Below are 22850 nucleotides of genomic sequence, written 5' to 3'. Positions count from 1 at the left end.
TTCCATCATCAGATCTGAAGTGGGGATGTTCGCTGATGATTGCACAATGTTCAGCACATTTCGCGACTCCTCAGATATTGAAGCAGTTTGCGTCCATATGCAACAAGACCTGGACAACGTTCAGGCTTGGGCTGATAAGTGGCAAGTAACCTTTGCACCGCATAAGTGCCAGGCAATGACCATCTCCAACAAGAGAGAATCAAACCATCTCCTCTTGACATTCAATAGCATTACCATTGCTGAATCCCCCACTATAAACATCCTGGGGGCTATCATTGACCAGAAATGAACTTGAGCAGCCTTATAAATACTGTGACTACTACAGCAGTTCAGAGACTAGGAATTCTACGGTGAGTAACCCACCTCCTGTCTCCCCAAAGCTTGTCTACCATCTACAAGGCACAAGTCACTTGCCTGGATGAATGCAGCTCCAAGAACACTCAAGAAGCTGGATACCATTCAGGACAAAGTAGTCTGCTTGATTGGCACCCGATTCACCACCTTAAACATTCAGTCCCTCCACCACCGATGAAATGTGGCAGCAGTGCGTGCCATCTACAAGATGCACTGCAGCAACTCAGTCAGGTTTCTTTGACAGGACCTTAGAAACCTGCAACCTCTACCACCCAGAAGGACAAGGGCAGCAGATACATGAGAACACCATCACCTGCAAGGTCCCTGACAAACCACTCACCATCCTGACTTGGAAATATATCGCCGTTCCCTCACTGTCGCTCGGTCAAAATGCTGGAACACCCTTTCTAACAGCACTGTGGGTGTACCTACACCACATGGACTGTGGTGGTTCAAGGCAGCTCACCCCTACTTTCTCAAGGGCAATTAGGGATGGGCAATAAATACTGGCCTAGCCAGCAACACCCACATCCCATGAATTAATAAAAAGAATACACAATTTGTACAATTCAACTACATTTAATATACAGTATTTAAAAATCCATATCAATTCAAAGTAAATATGTAGTTAATGTTGCTGAAAAAAGAGACATGTCAAAGCTATTTGTCTTGCACTCATCAGGACACTTCACAAGAATACCAATATCAGGGGAAGACAACAATTTAGACTGACTGACAATCTTAAATTGGTTGTCAGCGTAATTTTTAGCACACTGAGCATGATTTAGCAAATGTTGTCCATTCATGGAATCACATCTAATGTTGGGCACTGTGTTTTGAGTGTTGCAAATTTGGGATGGTTGGATACAGTCTGTATCTTGCCCATTGTGAACAGCGGCTGGAAAATACTGTCTGATACGATTCACCAGTCTCTGTGACATGCGGCCTACATACCTAGCTTCACACTGGCACTGAAATTCATACTGCACATAACTCAGTTGTGTGATAGGCAGAATGTCTTTTTGGCTCGATGACAGCATCTGGTTAGTAGTGAATACCACTCGTGTTACTACTGTGTAGTATCAGCGTGAAACAGCTAGCTTCACCTGTTGCTCAATTTTTTGAGATACCTTGCCCTTCCAGGGTAATCTGAGGTAGACTGGGCACTATTCAGGGCTGGAGGTGCCAGCCTTAGGCCCGTTCATGAGTTTGCATGATATACAGCGAGAAATGATCTGATCAGGGTAACCATTATCCTGCAGGATACCTTTGATGCCCCTATTTCAGCATCAAGCGTGCATGGTAAGCAAAGAGCTCGGGCCCTATTTACAAGGTTGCCAATAAGACCAATTTTATAGCATGTGGAAATGTAAGAATCCTACACGTATACTGACCAGTGAAGGTAGGCTTGCGATAGGCCGTGGTGCATTCTCCATGGCAACATCCCTACCAGTCACAGCCCACTTGCCAACCAATCAGCACGCATTTCACATCCAGTATAAATTGTTGTTTTCCCCTCGTATTGGTGACCTTGGCGAGGCGAAAATCTTCGACATGTCTTTTTTTTCAGCAATACTCAAGTTCTGTACCACCAAACGATTATATGTTTAATAATCTATTTTCTTACTCAGGTCATCATAATTTATATTTTTACATTGCCCATTTAAATGAACTGAAACTTTAAAAGCAATAACTTAAAGAACAGCTGAATTTATAAAGCATCTTGCATATCCTTAAGGCATCGCAAAGCAATGAATCATACTTTGAAGCATTTTTGCTTTTTGGAAAATGATGTTAACCTCTCATCACATCTGGCTTGTGTGTAAGACAGCTCCCTAGATTGTTACAATTAGTTTCTGCTGCTAATTATCCATTAAAGCCTCAGCTTCAAAAGGACTGTGCAAAACTTGTATTTCTCTCTGTCTTATAAGAACATAAGAACTAGAAGCAGGAGTAGGCAATTCAGCCCCTCGAGCCTGCCTTGCCATTCAATACGATCATGGCTGATCTCATTTTGGCCTCAACTCCAATTTCCCGCCCTCTCCCCATAACCTTTCAACCCATTAGTAATTAAAAATCTGTCTATCTCCTCCTTAAATTTATTCAGCGTCCCAGCAACCACTGCACTCTGGGGTAGTGAATTCCATGGATTCATGACCCTTTGAGAAAAGTAATTCCTCCATATCTCTGATTTAAATCTACCACCCCTTAGCCTAAAACTATGGCCTCTCATTCTAGAATGCCCCAGAAGGGGAAACATCTGCTCCACGTCTACTTTGTCAATCCCTTTAGCATCTTATATACCTCAGTTAGATCTCCTCTCATCCTTCTAAACTGTAGCAAACATAGGCCTAAACTGCTCAATCTCTCCTCATAAGACAAGTCCCACATCTCTGGAATCAATCTAATGAATCTCCTCTGAACCGCCTCCAGCTACATCCTTCCTCAAGTAAGGGGACCAAAACTGTGCACAGTGCTCCAGGCACGGTCTCACCAATGCCTTGTACAGTTGCAACAACACTTCCCTATTTTTATACCCTATTCCTTTAGCAATAAATGCCAAAATTCCATTTGCCTTCCTTATTACCTGCTGTACCTGCATACTAACTTTCAGCGATTCATGCACGAGGACACCCAGATCCCTCTGCACTGAAGCATTCTGAAGTTTCTCTTCATTTAAATAATAAGTCGCCTTTTTATTCTTCCGACCAAAATGGATAACCTCACACTTATCCACGTTAAACTCCATCTGCCAAATTTCGGTCCATTCACCTAACCTGTCCATATCCACTTGTAAATTTCTTATTTCTTCATTGCAACTTACTTTCCCACCTATTTTGGTGTCATCTGCAAATTTAGCTATAGTACCTTCTATCCCTGAATCCAGGTCATTAATATAGATTGTAAATAGTTGGGGCCCAAGGACCAAACCCTGTGACGCCCCACTATTTACAGCTTGCCATCCAGAAAAAGACCCATTTATCCCGACTCTTTGCTTTCTGTTGGTTAGCCAATCCTCTATCCAAGCTAATATATTACCCCTAACTCTGTGTGATCTTATCTTCTGTATTAATATTCTGTGCGACACCTTATCAAAGGTCTTCTGGAAGTCCAGATATATGAAATCTACAGGATCCCAACTATCCACTTTGCTTGTCACATCTTCAAAGAACTCCAGCAAATTAGTCAAACACGATTTACTCTTCATAAAACCATGCTGACTCTGAAGGATTGCATTTTGACTTTCCAAATGCCCCATTACTACTTCCTTAATAATGGATTCCAACAATTTCCCAACGACAGATGTTAAACTAACTGGTCTATAGTTTCCTACTTTCTGCCTCCTCCCCTTTTTGAATAAGGGTGTTAATGTTAGCATTTTCCAATCCACTGGAACCTTTCCAGAATCCAGGGAATTTTGGAATATTATGGCCAATGCATCCACTATCTCCACTGCCACTTCCTTTAAGACCCTGGGATGTAGGCCATCAGGTCCTGGGGACTTGTCACCCTTTAATCCCAATAGTTTGCTCAGTTTTTTCTCTAGTGATGGTGATTGCTCTAAGTTCCTCCTTCTCTATACCCTCTGCACCACCTGTTCCTATTGGGGTGGTACTAGTGTCCTCCACTGTGAAAACTGAGGCAAAGTATTGATTAAGCGTCTCTGCCGTTTCTGCGTTCCCCATTATTAACTCCCCAGTCTCATCCTCCAAGGGACCAACATTCACTTTAGCTACTCTCTTTCCTTTTACATACTTGCAGTAGCTTTTGCTATCAGTTTTTACATTTTACGCTAGTTTTCCTTCATAATTTACCTTTGCTCTTTTTATTTTTTTTTAGTAACCCTTTGTTGATCTTTAAAAGTTTCCCAATCTTCCAGCCTGCCACTGACCTTTGCAATTTGGTATGCCTTAGTTTTTGCCTTTATGTTATCTTTAACTTCCTTGCTTAACCAAGGATGCTTTTTGCCCCCTTACCATCTTTTTCCCTCTTTGGAATATATTTTACTTGGGAGGAATTGAATATCTCCTTAAATATCTGCCACTGTTCATCAACTGTCCAACCTTGTAGTCTTCCTGCCCAGTCCACTAGGGCCAAATCTGCCCTCATACCTATGTAGTTACCTTTGTTTAACTCCAGAACTAGTGTGGGACTCATGTTTCTCGCTCTCAAACTGAACTTGAAATTCTAGCATGCTATGATCACTCTTCCCTCGAGGATCCTTTACTATGAGATCATTAATTAATCCCATCTCATTACACAAAACCAAATCCAGAATAGCCTGCTCCCTGGTTGATTCCACAACATGTTGCTCCAAGAAACAATCTCTAATACACTCTATGAACTCTCCCTCGAGGCTACCCTTGCCAATTTGATTAGTCCAGTCTATATGCATATGAAAATCACCCATGATTATTGCCGTGCCTTTTTTACATGCTCCCATTATTTCCTGGTTTATACTGTGCCCTACTGCTGAACTACTTATGGGGACCTATAGATTACTCCCACCAGGGACTTCTTTCCCTTGCTATTTCTTATTTCTATCCAGATTGACTCTACGTCTTGCTCTCCAGTGCCTATATCATTCCTCACTATAGCACTGATCTCTTCCTTTAATAACAAAGCCACACCATCTCCTTTTCCTTCCTGCTTATTCTTCCAAAACACTGAGTACCCTTGGATATTCAACTCCCAAACCTATTCTCCCTGTAACCACGTCTCAGTAATCGCCACCAAATCCTACCTATTTATCTCTATTTGCGCTGTTAACTCATTAGTTTTATTCCGAATGCTGTGTGCATTCAGATACAAAGCCTTTAAGTTTGCCCTATTGTCAATTTTCCCGACTTTAATATGATTCTTTGGTGCAATATGGCGTTCATGCACTCGGTCCTTTCCTTTCACTTTTTGGTAGCAATCAACCTCGTCACTAACCTGCACTCTTACCCTCTCCTTAAACTTTGATTTTTTATATTTCCATGCAACTGAACCCTCCCCCCAACTATTTAGTTTAAAGCCCCATCTACAACCCTAGTTATGCGATTCACCAGGACACTGGTCCCAGCGCCTGATTCAAGTGGAGCCCATCCGAACGGAATAGCTCCCTCTTTCCCCAGTACTGGTGCCAATGTCCCATGAATTCGAACCCATTTCTCCCACACCAAACTTTGAACCACGCATTTCCCTCTTTAATCTTATTGACCCTGTGCCAATTAGCTCGTGGTTCAGGTGGTAATCCGAAGATTATTATTTTGGTTCTGCTTTTTAATTTAGCCCCTAGCTTCTCGTATTCCCTCAGCAGAACCTCTTTCCTCATTCTAGCTCTATTGTTGGTACCTACGTGGACCATGACAACTGGATCTTTCCCCTCCCACTCCAAGTTCCTCTGCAGCCCAGATGAGATATCCTTAACCCTGGCACCAGGTAAGCAACACAGCCTTCTGGCCTCTTGATTTCAGCTACAGAGAACAGTATCTATTCCCCTAACTATACTATCCCCGATTACAACTACATTTCTCTTTTCTCCCCCCCCCCACTTGAATGACTCCCTGTGCCATGGTGCTACGGTCAGTTTGCTCATCCTCACTACAGTCCCCACTCTCGTCCACACAGGGAGTAAGAATCTCGAATCTGTTGGATAAGGGTAAGGGCTGAGGCTCCTGTAGTCCTACTTCCTGGATTTCTTTACTTACCTCACCCATAGTCACACCCTCCTGTCCCTGACCACTGGCCGAATTTAAGGTAGTTAATCTAAGGGGTGTGATTGTCTCCTGAAAACTGCGTCCAAGTAACTCTCCCCCTCCCTGATGTGCCGCAGTGTCCGAAGCTCAGATTCCAGCTCATCAACTCTGAGCCGGAATTCCTCCAGCAACCACCATTTGCTACTGATGTGGTCACTAGGAACCACAATGGGGTCCACCAGCTCCCACATCGTGCAGCTACAACACATCACCTGACCCTGCATCCCTATTTTACTTAATTAGTTTTTCAATTTGTTTTTAAATTTCCTACTGGTCTTTAGTTTATCAATCTGTAAAATATTTCTCCTATTTACCTTTAATCTGAAAGAAAGTTAGAATAGAGATTCAAAATACACTTTTTAAAATCAACTGGGACTCGCTCTCTCTGCTGAGTTGAAGCTGAAATGTTAGGCCTCTGATCCTGGGCCCCAGTAATCACCTTTAATCTGAAATCAACTTAGAATAAGTAGTTCAAACTAGCAGTTACTTACCAACCAATGAACTTACAGTTTTCCTGTGATGTCACTCTTTGTTTTTTTTCACTCGGCGACAGTGACTGCAGAGGACGCTCTTCCCAGACTGCTTCACGGCGACAGTGACTGCAGAGGATGCTCTTCCCAGGCTGCTTCACGGCGACAGTGACTGCAGAGGATGCTCTTCCCAAGCTGCTTCACGGCGACGGTGACTGCAGAGGATGCTCTTCCCAGGCTGCTTCACGGCGATGGTGACTGCAGAGGACACTCTTCCCAGACTGCTTCACGGCGACAGTGACTGCAGAGGATGCTCTTCCCAGACTGCTTCACGGCGACAGTGACTGCAGAGGATGCTCTTCCCAGGCTGCTTCACGGCGACAGTGACTGCAGAGGATGCTCTTCCCAGGCTGCTTCACGGCGACAGTGACTGCAGAGGATGCTCTTCCCAGGCTGCTTCACGGCGACAGTGACTGCAGAGGATGCTCTTCCCAGACTGCTTCGCGGCGATGGTGACTGCAGAGGACACTCTTCCCAGACTGCTTCACGGCGACAGTGACTGCAGAGGATGCTCTTCCCAGGCTGCTTCACGGCGACAGTGACTGCAGAGGATGCTCTTCCCAGGCTGCTTCACGGCGACAGTGACTGCAGAGGATGCTCTTCCCAGGCTGCTTCACGGCGACAGTGACTGCAGAGGATGCTCTTCCCAGGCTGCTTCACAGCGAAAGTGACTGCAGAGGACACTCTTCCCAGACTGCTTCATGGCAACGGCGACTGCAGGGGATGCTCTTCCCAGACTCTATTATAATCCAACACCATGCTCTGTTCAGTGTTAGTTGTATTCTGGTTGGGAAATGGGACATAACTTGAATAGTGCTGTACACAAATATGTCTGCAGACACTAGCTGCTGAACAGTTTTTGTGAAAATTCAGTGAGGCCAGAAAAGTGCATTTGGAAGTAACTAAAAACAAACAACAAACTTTATTAATGTACAGTTTTATGCTACATTTCTATGCTCAGATTGGGCAGGAATCCTACTTCCCCCAGTTAAACTTTGGATTAAGCTACAAGGAGATGTACGATATTGGTTCAAGTTGCACTCAGCCAAAGATAACAGCAGCAATCAGCCACAGCAGAAGATCAGACACCCCCTAGGTCTCAGCTGATCTTTTTCCTCAACTCAACTTTCCCACCCACTCCCCCTATCCCTCGATTCTCTGAGACACCAAAATTCTGTCTATCTTAGCCTTAAATATACTCAACAGAGGAGTATCCACACTCAAATGGACAATTCCAAAGATTCACAACACTTTGAGAGAAAAAATTTCTCATCATCCCAATCCTGAATGATATACTTCTTATCCCGAGACTATGCCACATGTTCTAGATTTCCCAGCCAGGGGAAACAGCTTCTCCATGTCTACCGCAGGGTAGCCCCTTCAGAATTTTGTATGTTTCAATGAGATCACCTCTCATTTTTCAGAACTCCAGACAGAATAGGTCCAATTTACTCAGTCTCTGATTATAGGCCAATCTGCAGTCCCAGGAACCAATCAAGTGAATCATCGCTGTATCACCTCGAATGCAAGTATACCTTTTCTTAGAGATGGAGACCAAAACTGCGCACAGTATTCCAGGTGTGTTTTCACCAAAGCCCTGTACAATTGGAGTAATAGCTCCTTATTCTTGTACTCCAGCTTGCTGGAACACTGCAAGGCCCAACACTGATTACCAAGCTAAAGATTTGACAATGAGTTTGCTCTAAGAATGGCACTTACTCCATTTTTGAGTGATTTCATTACTGACCTTTTGTTTTATGATTTTATTACATTTACTATTACAATGAGTGGGAAGAAGTATTTGTAGTCTCTGTTCATTCTCAAGGTCATGCTTTATTCCAAAGGGAATGGCTTCAAGTGCACCCATATCTGGGAACAGCTGGTTGGTACAAAAGCCTTGAAGTCAGCAAAAAATCTTGCATCATTCAGCCACACCACTCCATGTAGACCTTTGCAACTCAAAGGAACCATAGAAAGCACCAAACACTTGTAGAATAACCAGCAGAATAAATCAACCAGGAACTAACCAGTAATTCACTGACGATCCCTTTAATTACCGCTGGTGTGGGACAGGGGAGGATGGGGTGGTGTTAGTCCTTTTTGCTGTTGAATATGTGTTCAGCAAAAGAGGATGTTGGCTCGAGTGTTGAGCTCTAAAATGGCAGATGCTGGTGTCAAATCAGCATTACTTGCTAACTGACAACATGGTCTACCCATTCTTCATATATACTGTGGACATTCAATGTGCACATGCTAATGTCTGCACCAATATGACATCCACCCAATTCACCTCAAGTATTTGCACATACCACAGATGCGATCTTGGAGCTCATGGGGCACTTGTGACGCCCAATTTCTCATCCGTTCACTACTGGATACAAATTAGAAATTTAGAAGGAAGAAAAATAGGTTACAGAAAAAATAGGGTAAATATATCCTGAAAAGCCAGTCCTCTTTTGAGTGACCCAGACAAATTTAACATTTACCAATCCAAAACTTGACGACCACATCCTGTTCCTTATTCCACACTCCTCCATCATCCCTGTCCTCACCAGCCTCCAGTGACTTCTGCCCCATGTAATGGAGCAAGGGTCCTCAGTTATTCATTCATTTCCCTGACTTATCCCTTTCCAAACTGTAAGCTCTTCTAATCTTATGTGTCCTCTGATCATTTGACTCTGGCCCTTTTTCGATTTTTCCCTCCTGCTCCACCTTCAGTAGCACAATCTCGAGCTGTCTAAGCTTAAAACTGTAGAATTCTCTCTCACAATCCCTCTGCTTTGCTCCCTTAAAATATACCATTTTGGCAAACCTTTGCTCCTCTCCTAAATTCTTCTACCATTTTTTGCTCCTTGAAAGCACCACAAGACGATATATTATGTGAAAGATGTTAGGTAAATGCAGATTGTCATTGTTACGTGCAGAAATGAAGTTTACAGTTTGGGCTGAAACAGATCTGTTTATGGGCTTAGATTTATTTTTTCAGACCAGAGTCATCGGCAAATTGGCCCTTTTCTTTTGACCCAAATTAAAGATAAAACAAAGGTAAAGTTGTTGCCCTTTGAAAATTTAAGGCAAACAATGCAAAGTAGAAAAAGAAATGCAAAATTGTCTATAAGTCACCCCTAATCATGTTATTTTATAGATCTAAACACAAAGTGACAGTTAAAAGTCTCCACCTTACTCATGGCTCGAGTCACTCTATAAAAGTATTGTACCTACCAAAATCTCTGAATATTGCATTTCTGGCGGATAAACAATATTTGTATCAAATGATATCAGATCTACTCCATGGCTCTGAAGTAGAAACTCCCAGTATCCTGTTCCCTAACATTAAAAGAAAAGATTAAACATGATATGTTAGAATCCCAATGAATGTTAGATGATCAGTCCTTCAATTATTTGATGTCATCCTTTCTGACTACAGTATTCCCTTTAAACTGTACATGTTTTTTCTTAAATTAATACAGTAACCTGACCACAGACATCAATCCTAGCAAGTTGTTCTAACAGTTAATCACCCTCTAGCAAGAAATGCTTCCTGACATCTTGCCTTTTACAACTCTGTATCTGTGGCCTCTTAATCTGGTGCCCTGTCCTGAAAGCAGTGCCTGCATTTACTTTCACTATTCTATATATCCTATCTGTCTATAACATTCCCTCTCGGCCTTCACTTTTCAAGGCTGAAGAGCTCAAGTTTATTAAGTTCTCCTCCATAACATCATGGATTCGCTCCTTTGCTCAGCTCGACGCTGATCTTGGGGCCTGAATGGAGCCCTGATTTCACAGTGATCAGGAATGTATACATAATCCAGATATAACCTGTACTCAGGACACTGTACAACTTCAGCATGACGTTGGGTGATCTGAACTCAACTGGCTTTAAAATATAACCCAGTTTCCTAGTTACATATTCGTTGCTGCCTCACACTCTTCAGCCATCTTGAGCAACTATCTAGGTCCCTTCCAACATTCCCTTTGGTAAGTTTTATTCCACACATGGAGCACCTTTGGCTCCAATTTTTAATTCCACACACAGCACCTTTTTGTCCATATTGTGTTTTATTGGGAATTATCACTCTAGGTGTAAATTCTATTGAGATCTTTGCTATTTTTGGCTTCCTCCCTGAAGTCCCACATTCCCCTTCCCCAGCATGGCTCATCCACAAATCTAACTACCTTGTATTATGACTGTGATTTCAGAGCATTTACACATACAATAATCAGCAGCTCAAAGTCATTCCCCTCTAGACAGCACATTCTCATTGAAACAAGACAGAAATCTTACAGGGCTTGACAAGGTAGATGCAGGAAGGATGTTCCTTCTGACTGGGACAGTTGGGGGAGGAGGAGGAGGAGGAGGGGGGCATGGTGTCTCGAACCAGGGGGCACAGTCTCAGAATAAAGGATAGGCCATTTAGGACTGAGATAAGGAGGAATTTCTTCACTCAGAGGGTGGTGAATCTTTGGAATTCTCCACCTCCTGGGGTTGTGGAGGCTCAGTCACTCAGTATGTTCAAGACAGATCGATAGATTTCTAGATAGTAAAGACATCAAGGAACATGGGGATAATGCAGGAAAATGGCATTGAAGGAGATGATCAGTCATGATCCAATTGAATAGCTTGAGGGGCCAAATGGCCTGCTCCTGCTCCTATTTCCTATGTCCAATTCAATACAATCCAAATCCATGACTTATCTGGGTTTGTAAGAGTCTCTCGTGTGGTACTTTATCATTTTGGAAGTTTAGCTATATGCTGACAAATGCATTTCTTCCTAATTGAAGATATTGTCTTCTCAAAATATTATATTGGTGAGAAAGGACATGTATTTCAGGTTTTTAAAATGTTGAAAGGCTTCAATAAATTGAATATGGGAAAAATGTTTCCTTTCATTGGGGGTCTGTGACAAGGGATCATCAAAATAAAATTGTCGCTTCTCAGAGTTGAGAGGGAGAAGAAATTTCTTTACACAGACCACTGGAGCATGAAATAATTTACCACATGGGATAATTGGGGCAGAGACCATTGCAACATGCTATCAGTAGCAGCGAGGGATACTGGTGATGGAACTGGGAGATATTGATTGTGAAGGGGAGGTCAGCGGTAGTGTGCTCAATACATTTTACACTACAAAAGTGACCTTTGCAAACATCTCAGGATTTATGTCTAGGATTGTTACTTCTTGCCAGTCAATTTTGGTGCCGCATGGTCTGACCTGCTTTAACCTGAGCCTGCTTTCAGTTAATAAATGTATTTCCAGTACAATCAGTGGACTTGTAGCGTAAGCAAACAATGTAGATATTATACGTGAAGTAAGTGACAGGGAGGGACTGGTACATCACTGGGCCCAGACTCTGTAGCTGCGGCCAGTTGTTAATCTACCCGCAGGAGTGACAACGACTATGTTGTAATTTAAGTAGTACTTACAGCACCAGCTGAAACCACAGGTTGCTTTAAATCTGAAATAAAGCTCATTGCTTCCAGATTCGGAACAGAAAAAGAAAACAATATTTGCAGCTTTTGGCAACTCAATTCATCAATATCCCTCAGCAGCTGAACCAGCTCTTTCCTTCGCCCATGTTGTAACTGAGGGTCACAAAATCTGTGAACGTCTGCTGGAAACTGCTGCATTTTGACGCAGTACATTTTGTAATACAGGTTTTCCCCGCCACACTTTCTCTGTTCGACTGTTTGCCATTGCATTTCACCGCTACCATCTGACTCCATTACCACTGTGTACACGGTCGCTTGCTCTGACGATAGAGGAAATGAGCACAACGCTAAAACCATACAGCACCTCCCTGAGGCAAAACAAATCACTGACAAAAAGTTTCCTGCAAAACTCGAGACTCGGGTAACAACTGGAACGATTTTTTAACAAAGCGAAGTGGTTTGTTTCTAATTTACTTAAAGCAGTTTGTTTTATAAATTAGTCATTGTATTATTTACAAGAATGGATTAATGAGAACGAGCAATGAAGAGTGAAAAAAAAAACAAAAAATACTGCGGATGCTGGAAATCCAAAACAAAAACAGAATTACCTGGAAAAACTCAGCAGGTCTGGCAGCATCGGCGGAGAAGAAAAGAGTTGACGTTTCGAGTCCTCATGACCCTTCGACAGAACTTGTGTTCGAGTCCAAGAAAGAGCTGAAATATAAGCTGGTTTAAGGTGTGTGTGTGAGGGGTGGAGAGATAGAGAGACAAAGAGGTGGAGGGGGGGGTGGGGGGGTGTGGTTGTAGGGACAAACAAGCAGTGATAGAAGCAGATCATCAAAAGATGTCAACGACAATAGTACAATAGAACACATAGGTGTTAAAATTAAAGTTGGTGATATTATCTAAACGAATGTGCTAATTAAGAATGGATGGTAGGGCACTCAAGGTATAGCTCTAGTGGGGTTTTTTATATATAATGGAAATAGGTGGGAAAAGGAAAATCTTTATAATTTATTGGAAAAAAAAGAGGAAGGGGGAAACAGAAAGGTGGTGGGGATGGGGGAGGGAGCTTACGACCTAAAGTTGTTGAATTCAGTATTCAGTCCAGAAGGCTGTAAAGTCCCTAGTCGGAAGATGAGGTGTTGTTCCTCCAGTTTGCGTTGGGCTTCACTGGAACAATGCAGCAAGCTAAGGACAGACATGTGGGCAAGAGAGCAGGGTGGAGTGTTGAAATGGCAAGCGACAGGGAGGTTTGGGTCATTCTTGCGGACAGACCGCAGGTGTTCTGCAAAGTGGTCGCCCAGTTTACGTTTGGTCTCTCCAATGTAGAGGAGACCACATTGGGAGCAACGGATGCAGTAGACTAAGTTGGGGGAAATGCAAGTGAAATGCTGCTTCACTTGAAAGGAGTGTTTGGGTCCTTGGACGGTGAGGAGAGAGGAAGTGAAGGGGCAGGTATTGCATTTTTTGCGTGGGCATGGGGTGGTGCCATAGGAGGGGGTTGAGGAGTAGGGGGTGATGGAGGAGTGGACCAGGGTGTCCCGGAGGGAGCGATCCCTACGGAATGCCGATAAGGGGGGTGAAGGGAAGATGTGTTTGGTGGTGGCATCATGCTGGAGTTGGTGGAAGTGGCGGTGGATGATCCTTTGAATGCGGAGGCTGGTGGGGTGATAAGTGAGGACAAGGGGGACCCTATCATGTTATTGGGAGGGAGGAGAAGGCGTAAGGGCGGATGCGCGGGAGATGGGCCGGACACGGTTGAGGGCCCTGTCAACGACCGTGGGTGGAAAACCTCGGTTAAGGAAGAAGGAGGACATGTTAGAGGAACTGTTTTTGAATGTAGCATCATCGGAACAGATGCGACGGAGGCGAAGGAACTGAGAGAATGGGATGGAGTCCTTACAGGAAGCAGGGTGTGAGGAGCTGTAGTCGAGATAGCTGTGGGAGTCGGTGGGTTTGTAATGGATATTGGTGGACAGTCTATCACCAGAGATTGAGACAGAGAGGTCAAGGAAGGGAAGGGAAGTGTCAGAGATGGACCACGTGAAAATGATGGAGGGGTGGAGATTGGAAGCAAAATTAATAAATTTTTCCAAGTCCTGACGAGAGCATGAAGCGGCACCGAAGTAATCATCGATGCACCAGAGAAAGAGTTGTGGAAGGGGGCCGGAGTAGGACTGCAACAAGTAATGTTCCACATACCCCATAAAGAGACAGGCATAGCTGGGGCCCATGCGGGTACCCATAGCCACACCTTTTATTTGGAGGAAGTGAGAGGAGTTGAAGGAGAAATTGTTCAGTGTGAGAACGTTCAGCCAGACGGAGGAGAGTAGTGGTGGATGGGGATTGTTCGGGCCTCTGTTCGAGGAAGAAGCTAAGGGCCCTCAGACCATCCTGGTGGGGGATGGAGGTGTAGAGGGATTGGACGTCCATGGTGAAGAGTAAGCGGTTGGGGCCAGGGAACTGGAAATTGTTGATGTGACGTAAGCTGTCAGAGGAATCACGGATGTAGGTGGGAAGGGACTGGACAAGGGGAGAGAGAAGGGAGTCAAGATAACGAGAAATGAGTTCTGTGGGGCAGGAGCAAGCTGAGACGATCAGTCTACCGGGGCAGTTCTGTTTGTGGATTTTGGGTAGGAGATAGAAGCGGGCCGTCCGAGGTTGGGCGACTATCAGGTTGGAAGCTGTGGGAGGAAGATCCCCAGAGGAGATGAGGTAAACATTTCTTTTTGAAATGCCTGAATGTAATGGAAGAAGTTCTTAGATATGTACACCGTTGTATGCACTGAATAGTTTGCAGAATGTAGGCTAATATTTTCTTGGTGTTGAAATCTGCACGTATTAGAATTGAAGTATATTGAAGATGAGCTGGTTTAAAGAGGGAGCATCTGGTCCCGAAGAGAAGATCAACACAGCAGTCTACTGTGAAATCTCCAGATTAATGCTCGAGATCTCGGCATCCGCAGACCTGAACCATTTACATATCTTTGATATCCCAAATTCCCTAGCCTGGAAATCTCAGAATCCGGATATTTTGAAAGTGGCACAGCATAATCAGGATGTACAAAAAGCAAAATATTGCAGGTGGTGAAAAATCTTCAACCAAAATTGAAAGCTCTGGAGACACTCAGCAGCTCAGGGAGCATCAGGGGAGAGAACTGAAATCGGCTGATGTTTGATGTATAGACCCTAAATTAAACCAGAAAGATGTGACAGAAATGCTTTTTAACAGGGACAGAACAAACCAAATACTAAGATTGAAAAGATATAATGACCTGTAAATACTATCATGAGGAACGGGAATAAGACCATAAGACATAGGAACAGAAATCAGGCCATTCGGCCCATCGATTCTGCTCCGCCATTCAATCATGGTTGATAAGTTTCTCAACCCCATTCTCCTGCCTTCTCCCCGTAACCTTTGATCCCCTTACCAATCAAGAACTTATCTATCTCGGTCTTAAATACACTCAATGACCTGGCCTCCAAAGCCTTCTGTGGCAATGAATTCCATCGATTCACCATTCCCTGGCTAAAGAAGTTTCTCCTCATCTCTGTTCTAAAAGGTCTTCCCTTTACTCTGAGGCTGTGCCCTCGGGTTCTAGACTCTCCTGCTAATGGAAACATCTTCCCCACGTCCACTCTATCCAGGCATTTCAGTATTCTGTAAGTTTCAATCAGATGCCCCCTCATCCTTCTAAACTCCATCGAGTATAGACCCAGAGTCCTGAAATGTTCCTCATATGTTAAGCCTTTCATTCCAAACATTCTCGTGAACCTCCTCTGGACTCTCTCCAGGGCCAGCACATTCTTCCTGAGATACGGGGCCCAAAATTGCTCACAATATTCTAAATGTGGTCTGACCAGAGCCTTATAAAACCTCAGCAGCACATCCCTGCTTTTATATTCTAGTCCTTTCGAAATAAATGCCAACATTGCATTTGCCTTCCTAACTACTGACTCAACCTGCAAGTTAACCTTAAGAGAATCCTGGACTAGGACTTCCAAGTCCCTTTGCATTCCAGATTTCTGAATTCTCTCCCCATTTAGAAAATAGTCTATGTCTCTATTCTTCCTACCAAAGTGCATGACCTCACACTTCCCCACGTTGTATTCCATCTGCCACTTCTTTGCCCATTCTCCTAACCTGTCCAAATCCTTCTGCAGCCTCCCTGCCTCCTCAATACTACCTGTCCCTCCACCTATCTTTGTATCATCTGCAAACTTAGCCAGGATGCCCTCAGTTCCTTCATCTAGATCATTAATGTATAAAGTGAAAAGTTGTGGTCCCAACACTGACCCCTGTGGAATTCCAACTGGTCACCGGCCGCTATCCTGAGAAGGACCCCCTTATCCCCACTCTCTGCCTCCTGCCAGACAGCCAATCTTCTATCCATGCTAGTATCTTGCCTCTAACACCATGGGCTCTTATCTTACTGAGCAGCCTCCTGTGCGGCACCTTGTCAAAGGCCTTCTGGAAGTCCAAGGAGATAACATCCATTGGCTCTCCTTTGTCTAACCTACTTGTTACCTCCTCAAAGAATTCTAACAGATTTGTCAGGCATGACCTCCCCTTGATGAAACCATGCTGACTTTGCCCTATTTTACCATGCACTTCCACGTATTCTGAAATCTCATCCTTAATAAAGGACTCTAAAATCTTACCAACGACCAAGGTCAGGCTAATCGGCCTGTAATTTCCCGTCTTTTGCCTCACTCCCTTCTTAAACAGGGGGGTTACATTAGCGATTTTCCAGTCCTCTGGGACCCTCCCTGACTCCAGTGATTCCTGAAAGATCGCCACTAATGCCTCCACTATCTCTTCAGCTATCTCCTTCAGAACTCTGGGGTGTAATCCATCTGGCCCAGGTGATTTATCCACCTTCAGACCTTTCAGTTTTCCTAGCACCTTCTCCTTGGTAATGGCCACCATACTCACCTCTGCCCCCCGACTCTCTTGAACTTTGGGGATGTTACTTGTGTCTTCCACTGTGAAGACTGACGCAAAGTACCTATTCAGTTCCTCCGCCATTTCTTTGTTCCCCACTACTACTTCTCCAGCATCATTTTCCAGCAGCCCAATGTCCACTTTTGCCTCTCTCTTACCCTTTATATATCTAAAAACACTCTTGCAATCTTCTTTTATATTACTGGCTAGTTTACCCTCATATTTAATCTTCTCCCTCCTTATTTCTTTTTTAGTTGTCCTCTGTTGGTCTTTGTAGGCTTCCCAATCCCCTGGTCTCCCACTGCTCTTTGCCGCATTGTATGCTTTCTCTTTAGCTTTTATGCTGTCCCTGACTTCCCTGGTCAGCCATGGTTGCCTCGTCCTCCCCTTAGTATGCTTCTTCTTCCTAGGGATGAATTTTTGCTGTGTCTCCCAAATTACTCCCAGAAACTCCGGCCATTGCTGTTCCACTGTCTTTCCTGCTCGGCTCATCTCCCAGTCAATTCTGGCCAGCTCCTCCCTCATGGCTCTGTAGTTGCCTTTATTCAACTATAATACCGTTACATCTGATTCCAGCTTTTTCCTCTCAAATTGCAGGGTAAATTCTATCATATTATGGACACTTCCTCCTAAGGGTTCCTTCACCTTAAGCTCCCTTATCAAATCTGCCTCATTACACATCACTAAATCTAGAATTGCCTGTTCCCTAGTGGGCTCCACCACAAGCTGCCCCAAAAAGCCATCTCGTAGACATTCCACAAATTCCTTTTCTTGGGATCCACTACCGACCTGATTTTCCCAGTCTACCTGCATACTGAAATCCCCCACGATCACTGTAACCTTGCCTTTCTTACACACCTTTTCTATCTCCTGGTGTATCTTGTGCCCCACATTCTGACTACTGTTCGGAGGCCTGTACATAACTCCCGTTATGGTTTTTTTTACCGTTGCTGTTCCTCAACTCTACCCACACAGACTCTACATCATCTGACCATACATCATTTCTTGCTATTGATTTAATTTCATTTCTTACTAATGAAGCAACCCCACCCCCTCTGCCAACCTGCCTATCTTTTCGATAGGATGTATATCCTTGGATATTTAGCTCCCAGTCCTGATCCCCTTGCAGCCATGTCTCCGTGATGCCCACCACATCATACCTGCCAATTTCAATCTGCGCCACAAGCTCATTTACCTTATTTCAAATACTGCGTGCATTCAGATACAACACCTTCAGTCCTTTATTTCCCATCCCCTTTCTCAATGTTGTCCCTATATCTAATGTGCTTGAAGTTAGATTCCTAGCCCTTTCCAAACACTGTCCTATTTTGTGTTCTGGAGACTTTAATAGCCTCTCCTGGGCTCTCCTTTCTTTTCAGTTTTTTCATAATTTTCCATGAAGTTGAATCCACCACCCCCCCCCCCCCACACGCTAACCTGCTGCTTTGTTTCCCATTAGTCATACTTCTTGGAGTTTTACCCTTCCCTTCCCCCCTACTTTCTAGTTTAAAGTCTTGTTGACCACCCTATTTACCCTTTTCGCTAGAACATTGGTCCCAGATCGGTTCAGGTGGAGACTGTCCCAACGGTACAGATCCCTCCTGTTCCAATACTGATGCCAGTGCCCCACGAAATGGAACCTCTCTTTCCCACACCACTCCTTTAGCCACGTGTTTACTTCCCTTATTCTCGTGTCCCTATGCCAATTTGCACGTGACTTGGGTAGTAATCCGGAGATTATAACCCTTGAGGACCTGTTCTTTAATTTAGTTCCGAGCTCCTGATAATCCCCAAACAGGTCCTCTTTCCTAGTCTTACCTATGTTATTTGTCCCGACGTGGACCACAACAACTGGATCCTCCCCCTCCCTCTCCAATATCCTTTCAAGCCAGTCAGAGATGTCCCTCACCCTGGCACAGGACAGGCAACATACCATGCGGGACTCTCCATCCTGCTTACAAAGGAAGCTATCAATTCCCCTAATTATAGAATCCCCTACAACTACCACTTGTCTTTTTGGTCCCCCCTCTTGAATGGCCTCCTGTGCCACGGTGCTGTGGTCAGCTGGCTCATCCTCCCTACAGCCCTGTTCCTCATCCACACAGGGAGCAAGTACCTCGTACCTGTTGGACAAGGTCGAGGCTCCTCTGTTCCCGAACACAGGATCCCTCTACCTGCCTCACTTGCAGTCACACCCTGCTGACCCTGACCACTGACCAAACTTGAGGTACTTAATCTACCAGTTGTGAGCACCTCCTGAAACAAAGCGTCCAGGTAATTCTCCCCCTCCTGGATGTTCCGCAGTGTCCGGATCTCGGACTCCAGCTCATCAATTCTGAGCCGGAGTTCGTCCAGCAACCAACACTTGCTGCAGATGTGGTCACTGTGGCTCGCAATGGGATCTGCCAGCTCCCACATCATACAGCTACAGCACATCACCTGTCCAGCCATCTCAACTTAGATAATTAATTTATTAATTAGCTTTCCAGTGTTTTTTTTTTCAAATTTGGTGCAGATTTCCTACCAACCAATCAGGTCACAGCTTTCCTGTGATATCACTTTTTCAGTTTTGGCTTCGGTTACTCTGTGCCCCAAGGTCACCGCTCCGGTGCTCCTCCCTCCGAGTCTGCTCCCTGGAGACAAGGCCGTGAATCCCCGAGGTAAGCTAGATTTATACTCACCGCTCCAGTGCTCTTCCCTCTGAGTCTGCTCCCAGGATTTACTCACCAATCAGCTGCTTTTCCTTTAAAATCCACTTTTAGAAGAGTGCCCCTTGCGGGTCTGGTGCACTCCTGAAGGCACTGCCTCTTCCTCCCTCTCTTTTTTTTAGGTTTGAGGAGGAGGGAGGGATGGAAACACTACGGCAATGTAATGTTTGGGACTATTCCGTTCTTTGACAGTGGGTCCTCCTCGATTCCCTCCTGAGTCACGGTGTCTGCGGTGACTTCTCCCAGAACAAACCAAATACTAAGATTGAAGCGATATAATGATCTGTAAATACTATCATGTGGAACGGGAATGGTTAAGTGACAAAATTGATTTACATAAGGGACAGGCGAGGCAACAAAAGAAACATAAGGAAAAAATACTGCGGACAGAAATTTGGAATAAAGAAAAAAACATTGAAATACTCAGCAGGCCAAGCGGCATCTGTGCAGAGGAAAGCGGAGTTGACATTTCAGGTTGCTGACCGTCATTGGCCTGAAAATTTAATTTTGTTTCTATTACCATAAATGCTGCTCGATTTGCTGAGTATTTCTGGCATTTTCTGTTTTTATTTATTTCCAGTATCGTGGTATTTGCTTCTGCTTTTCATTAGGGTGCTATTCTGTGCACAACCATTGTGATTAGAATAGCACTAACAAATTATAGACCTGTTAGTCTAACATCTGCTGTGGGGATGTTATTGGGATCTATAATTAAGGACAGGGTAACTGAACATTTGGAGAAATTTGAGCTGATTAGAGGGAGCTAACATGGACTTGTAAATGGTAGGTCATGTTCAATGAACATAATTGAACTTTTTGAGCAAGTAACTAAAATAGTAGACAACAGAATGCCCTATGTATATAATGTATTTGGACTTCCAGAGGCATTTGATAAGATTCCACATAAGAGATCATTAGCTAGAATTATCGCTCAGTAATTGAAGGAAAATTATTGACCTGGTCAGGAGATTGATTAGGTCATAGGAAACAGAGAGTAGAGACAATAATCGTGTACTTCAATTGGAAGGAAGTGACTAGTGATGTCCATCAAGCATTTGTGCTGGGGTGTCAAATTTTCACTATATTTTTCATGTCTTCACTGCACAATAGAAACCCGTGTATCAAAGTTTTCCAATGACATAAAGGTTGGTGGAATAGTACATTATATAGATTATAAAGGTTACAAAGTTATAAAGACACATTAATAATCACTAGATAGATGGAAACACCACCACCTGGAAATTCCCCTCCAAGCCACTCACCATCCTGACTTGGAACTACATCACTGTTCCTTCACTGTTGCTGAGTCAAGATCTTGGAACACCCTTCCTAACAATACTGTGGGTGTACCTACCTACCTACCACATGGACTGCAGCAGTTCAAGAAGGCAGCTCACCACCACCATCTCAAGAGCAGCTAGGGATGGGCAATAAATGTTGGTCCAGCCAGCGAAGCCCACACCCTGTGAATGAATTTTTTTTAAAATGCATGGGCAAAACTGTGGCAGGTCGATTCCAACACAGGTGAATGTAAAGTCATATGTGCTGGTCCAGAAAAAGGATAGATTAGAGTATTTTTTAAATGGTGATAAACTGGGAACAGTGAAGTCAAAAGAGATAAAGGAGTTCATGTACACATCATTAAGATGTAATCAGGTTCAAAAAATAATCAAAAAGACTAAAGGAATGTTAATCTTTATATCTAGAGGTCTAGGATATAAAGGGAAGGAGGTTTTACTGCAATTATACAAAGCACTAGTTAGATCATTTCTGGATAACTGTGTGCAGTTCTGGTTACTGTACTTTAGCAAAGTTATAATGACCTTGGAAGAATTGCAGCGCAGATTCACCAGTATGTTACCAGGATTTGATGGGTTAAATTATAAAGAGAAATTATAGATTAATTTTCTCTGGAATAGAGAAGGTTAAGGGGTGATATGATTGAAGTTCTTAGAATTTTGAAAGGAATTGATAGGATAGATGGAGATGGAGAGAACCTTTTACTTCCGATGTTAAAGAAAGACCTGCATCTAGATAGCGCTTTTCACCGATCACTCACTTCTTTACTGATGAAATGAAGTACCTTTGAAGTGTAGTTACAGTGGTAATGTAGAAGAAACAGCAGCCAATTTGAAAGTTCCCACAAACAGCAATATGGTAATGACCAGATAATCATTTTTTGTGATGTTTGTTAAGGGATATTGGCCAGGACACTGGGGATAAGTCTGCTGCTCTTTTTTGAGATTGTGCTGTAGGATCTTTTATGTTCAGGGGGCAGACTGGCTCCGTTTAACTTATTCAAAAGACCCGTATCTCCGGAAACCCAGAACCTTCTGCTTCGGAGGGGAGGGCCTACAACTGAGCCACAGCTGATACTTAACAAAGTATAATCTGAAAATCAGAGCTTTGTCATTCAGTAGATATGTCGGGAGGTACTTATTTGCATAAAAGATGTTTGAAGTGTGAAACACTCTGCTACAAAAAGTAGTGGGTGGTAAGTCAATTAATTTTTATAATTAATAATATTAATTATAATTTAAAATCTGAGATCAATAGATTTCTGGTAGCCAAAAGTATTAAGAAGGGTTAATAGAGTTGGGATAAAGATCAGCTATAATGTAATTGAATAGCGGAAAAGGCTTGAGGGAGTAAATGGCCACCGCCTGTTCCTAAGTTCCATTGCAGTTCATAATTACTTAACCCACATTGCTTGACAGCATTTTGACTAATGATTAATTAAGGGAACCTATAGGATTCTAGTTGTAACAATTTTTGAAATGGGAGTGACCCTTTAAGATGTCAGTTTGATGAACTGCCATGACAATGTTAATTACTGATTGTCAAAGGAGTCAGTGGACCTTATATTGCCATATTGAACATGTCACTGTTGATTAATCATGATGCAAATCAATCTTAAAGGGCCACTCCCATTTTGTTCTTTTCCATGTCCATTGAAAATTTTCTAAAATATATATTTAGGACTTCAATTGTGTTTCGTATACCTAATTTCCTTTGCAATAAATTAATGTAAAAATGTACTTTATTTTAATCAGATGAGGATATTATAAACCTCTCTGTATTTTGTTGAAAGGGTTACAGCTGTTTATTTTTGATTAAATCTGGGTAAGAAAA

The 22850-nt window shown here is 43.4% G+C and overlaps 1 protein-coding gene across 4 annotated transcripts in view; it reads right to left on the bottom strand.

Annotated features, from left to right (window-relative positions):
• Positions 1 to 12385, bottom strand: part of LOC121283329 (beta-crystallin B3-like) — a 45373-nt gene extending 32988 nt beyond the window's left edge. The window contains exons 1-3 of one of the 4 annotated variants that reach the window (XM_041197791.1): positions 12054 to 12072; positions 9848 to 9952; positions 8935 to 8993 (exon numbers count right to left, since the gene is read on the bottom strand). In XM_041197791.1, the coding sequence (XP_041053725.1) occupies positions 8935 to 8958 (24 nt within the window). In that variant the 5' untranslated portion in view covers positions 8959 to 8993; positions 9848 to 9952; positions 12054 to 12072. Of the gene's footprint in view, positions 1 to 8934; positions 8994 to 9847; positions 9953 to 12053 lie in introns of those variants that run through there. The other 3 variants (XM_041197790.1, XM_041197792.1, XM_041197793.1) reach the window with 3 other exon arrangements.
• Between the last annotated feature and the right edge of the window lie 10465 nt (positions 12386 to 22850).

This window comes from Carcharodon carcharias, chromosome 10, assembly GCF_017639515.1.
Source record: "Carcharodon carcharias isolate sCarCar2 chromosome 10, sCarCar2.pri, whole genome shotgun sequence".
NCBI classification, from domain to species: domain Eukaryota; kingdom Metazoa; phylum Chordata; class Chondrichthyes; order Lamniformes; family Lamnidae; genus Carcharodon; species Carcharodon carcharias.
The sequence above is the reverse complement of the archived record's forward strand: the minus strand, read 5'-3'. Positions and strand labels throughout refer to the sequence as shown.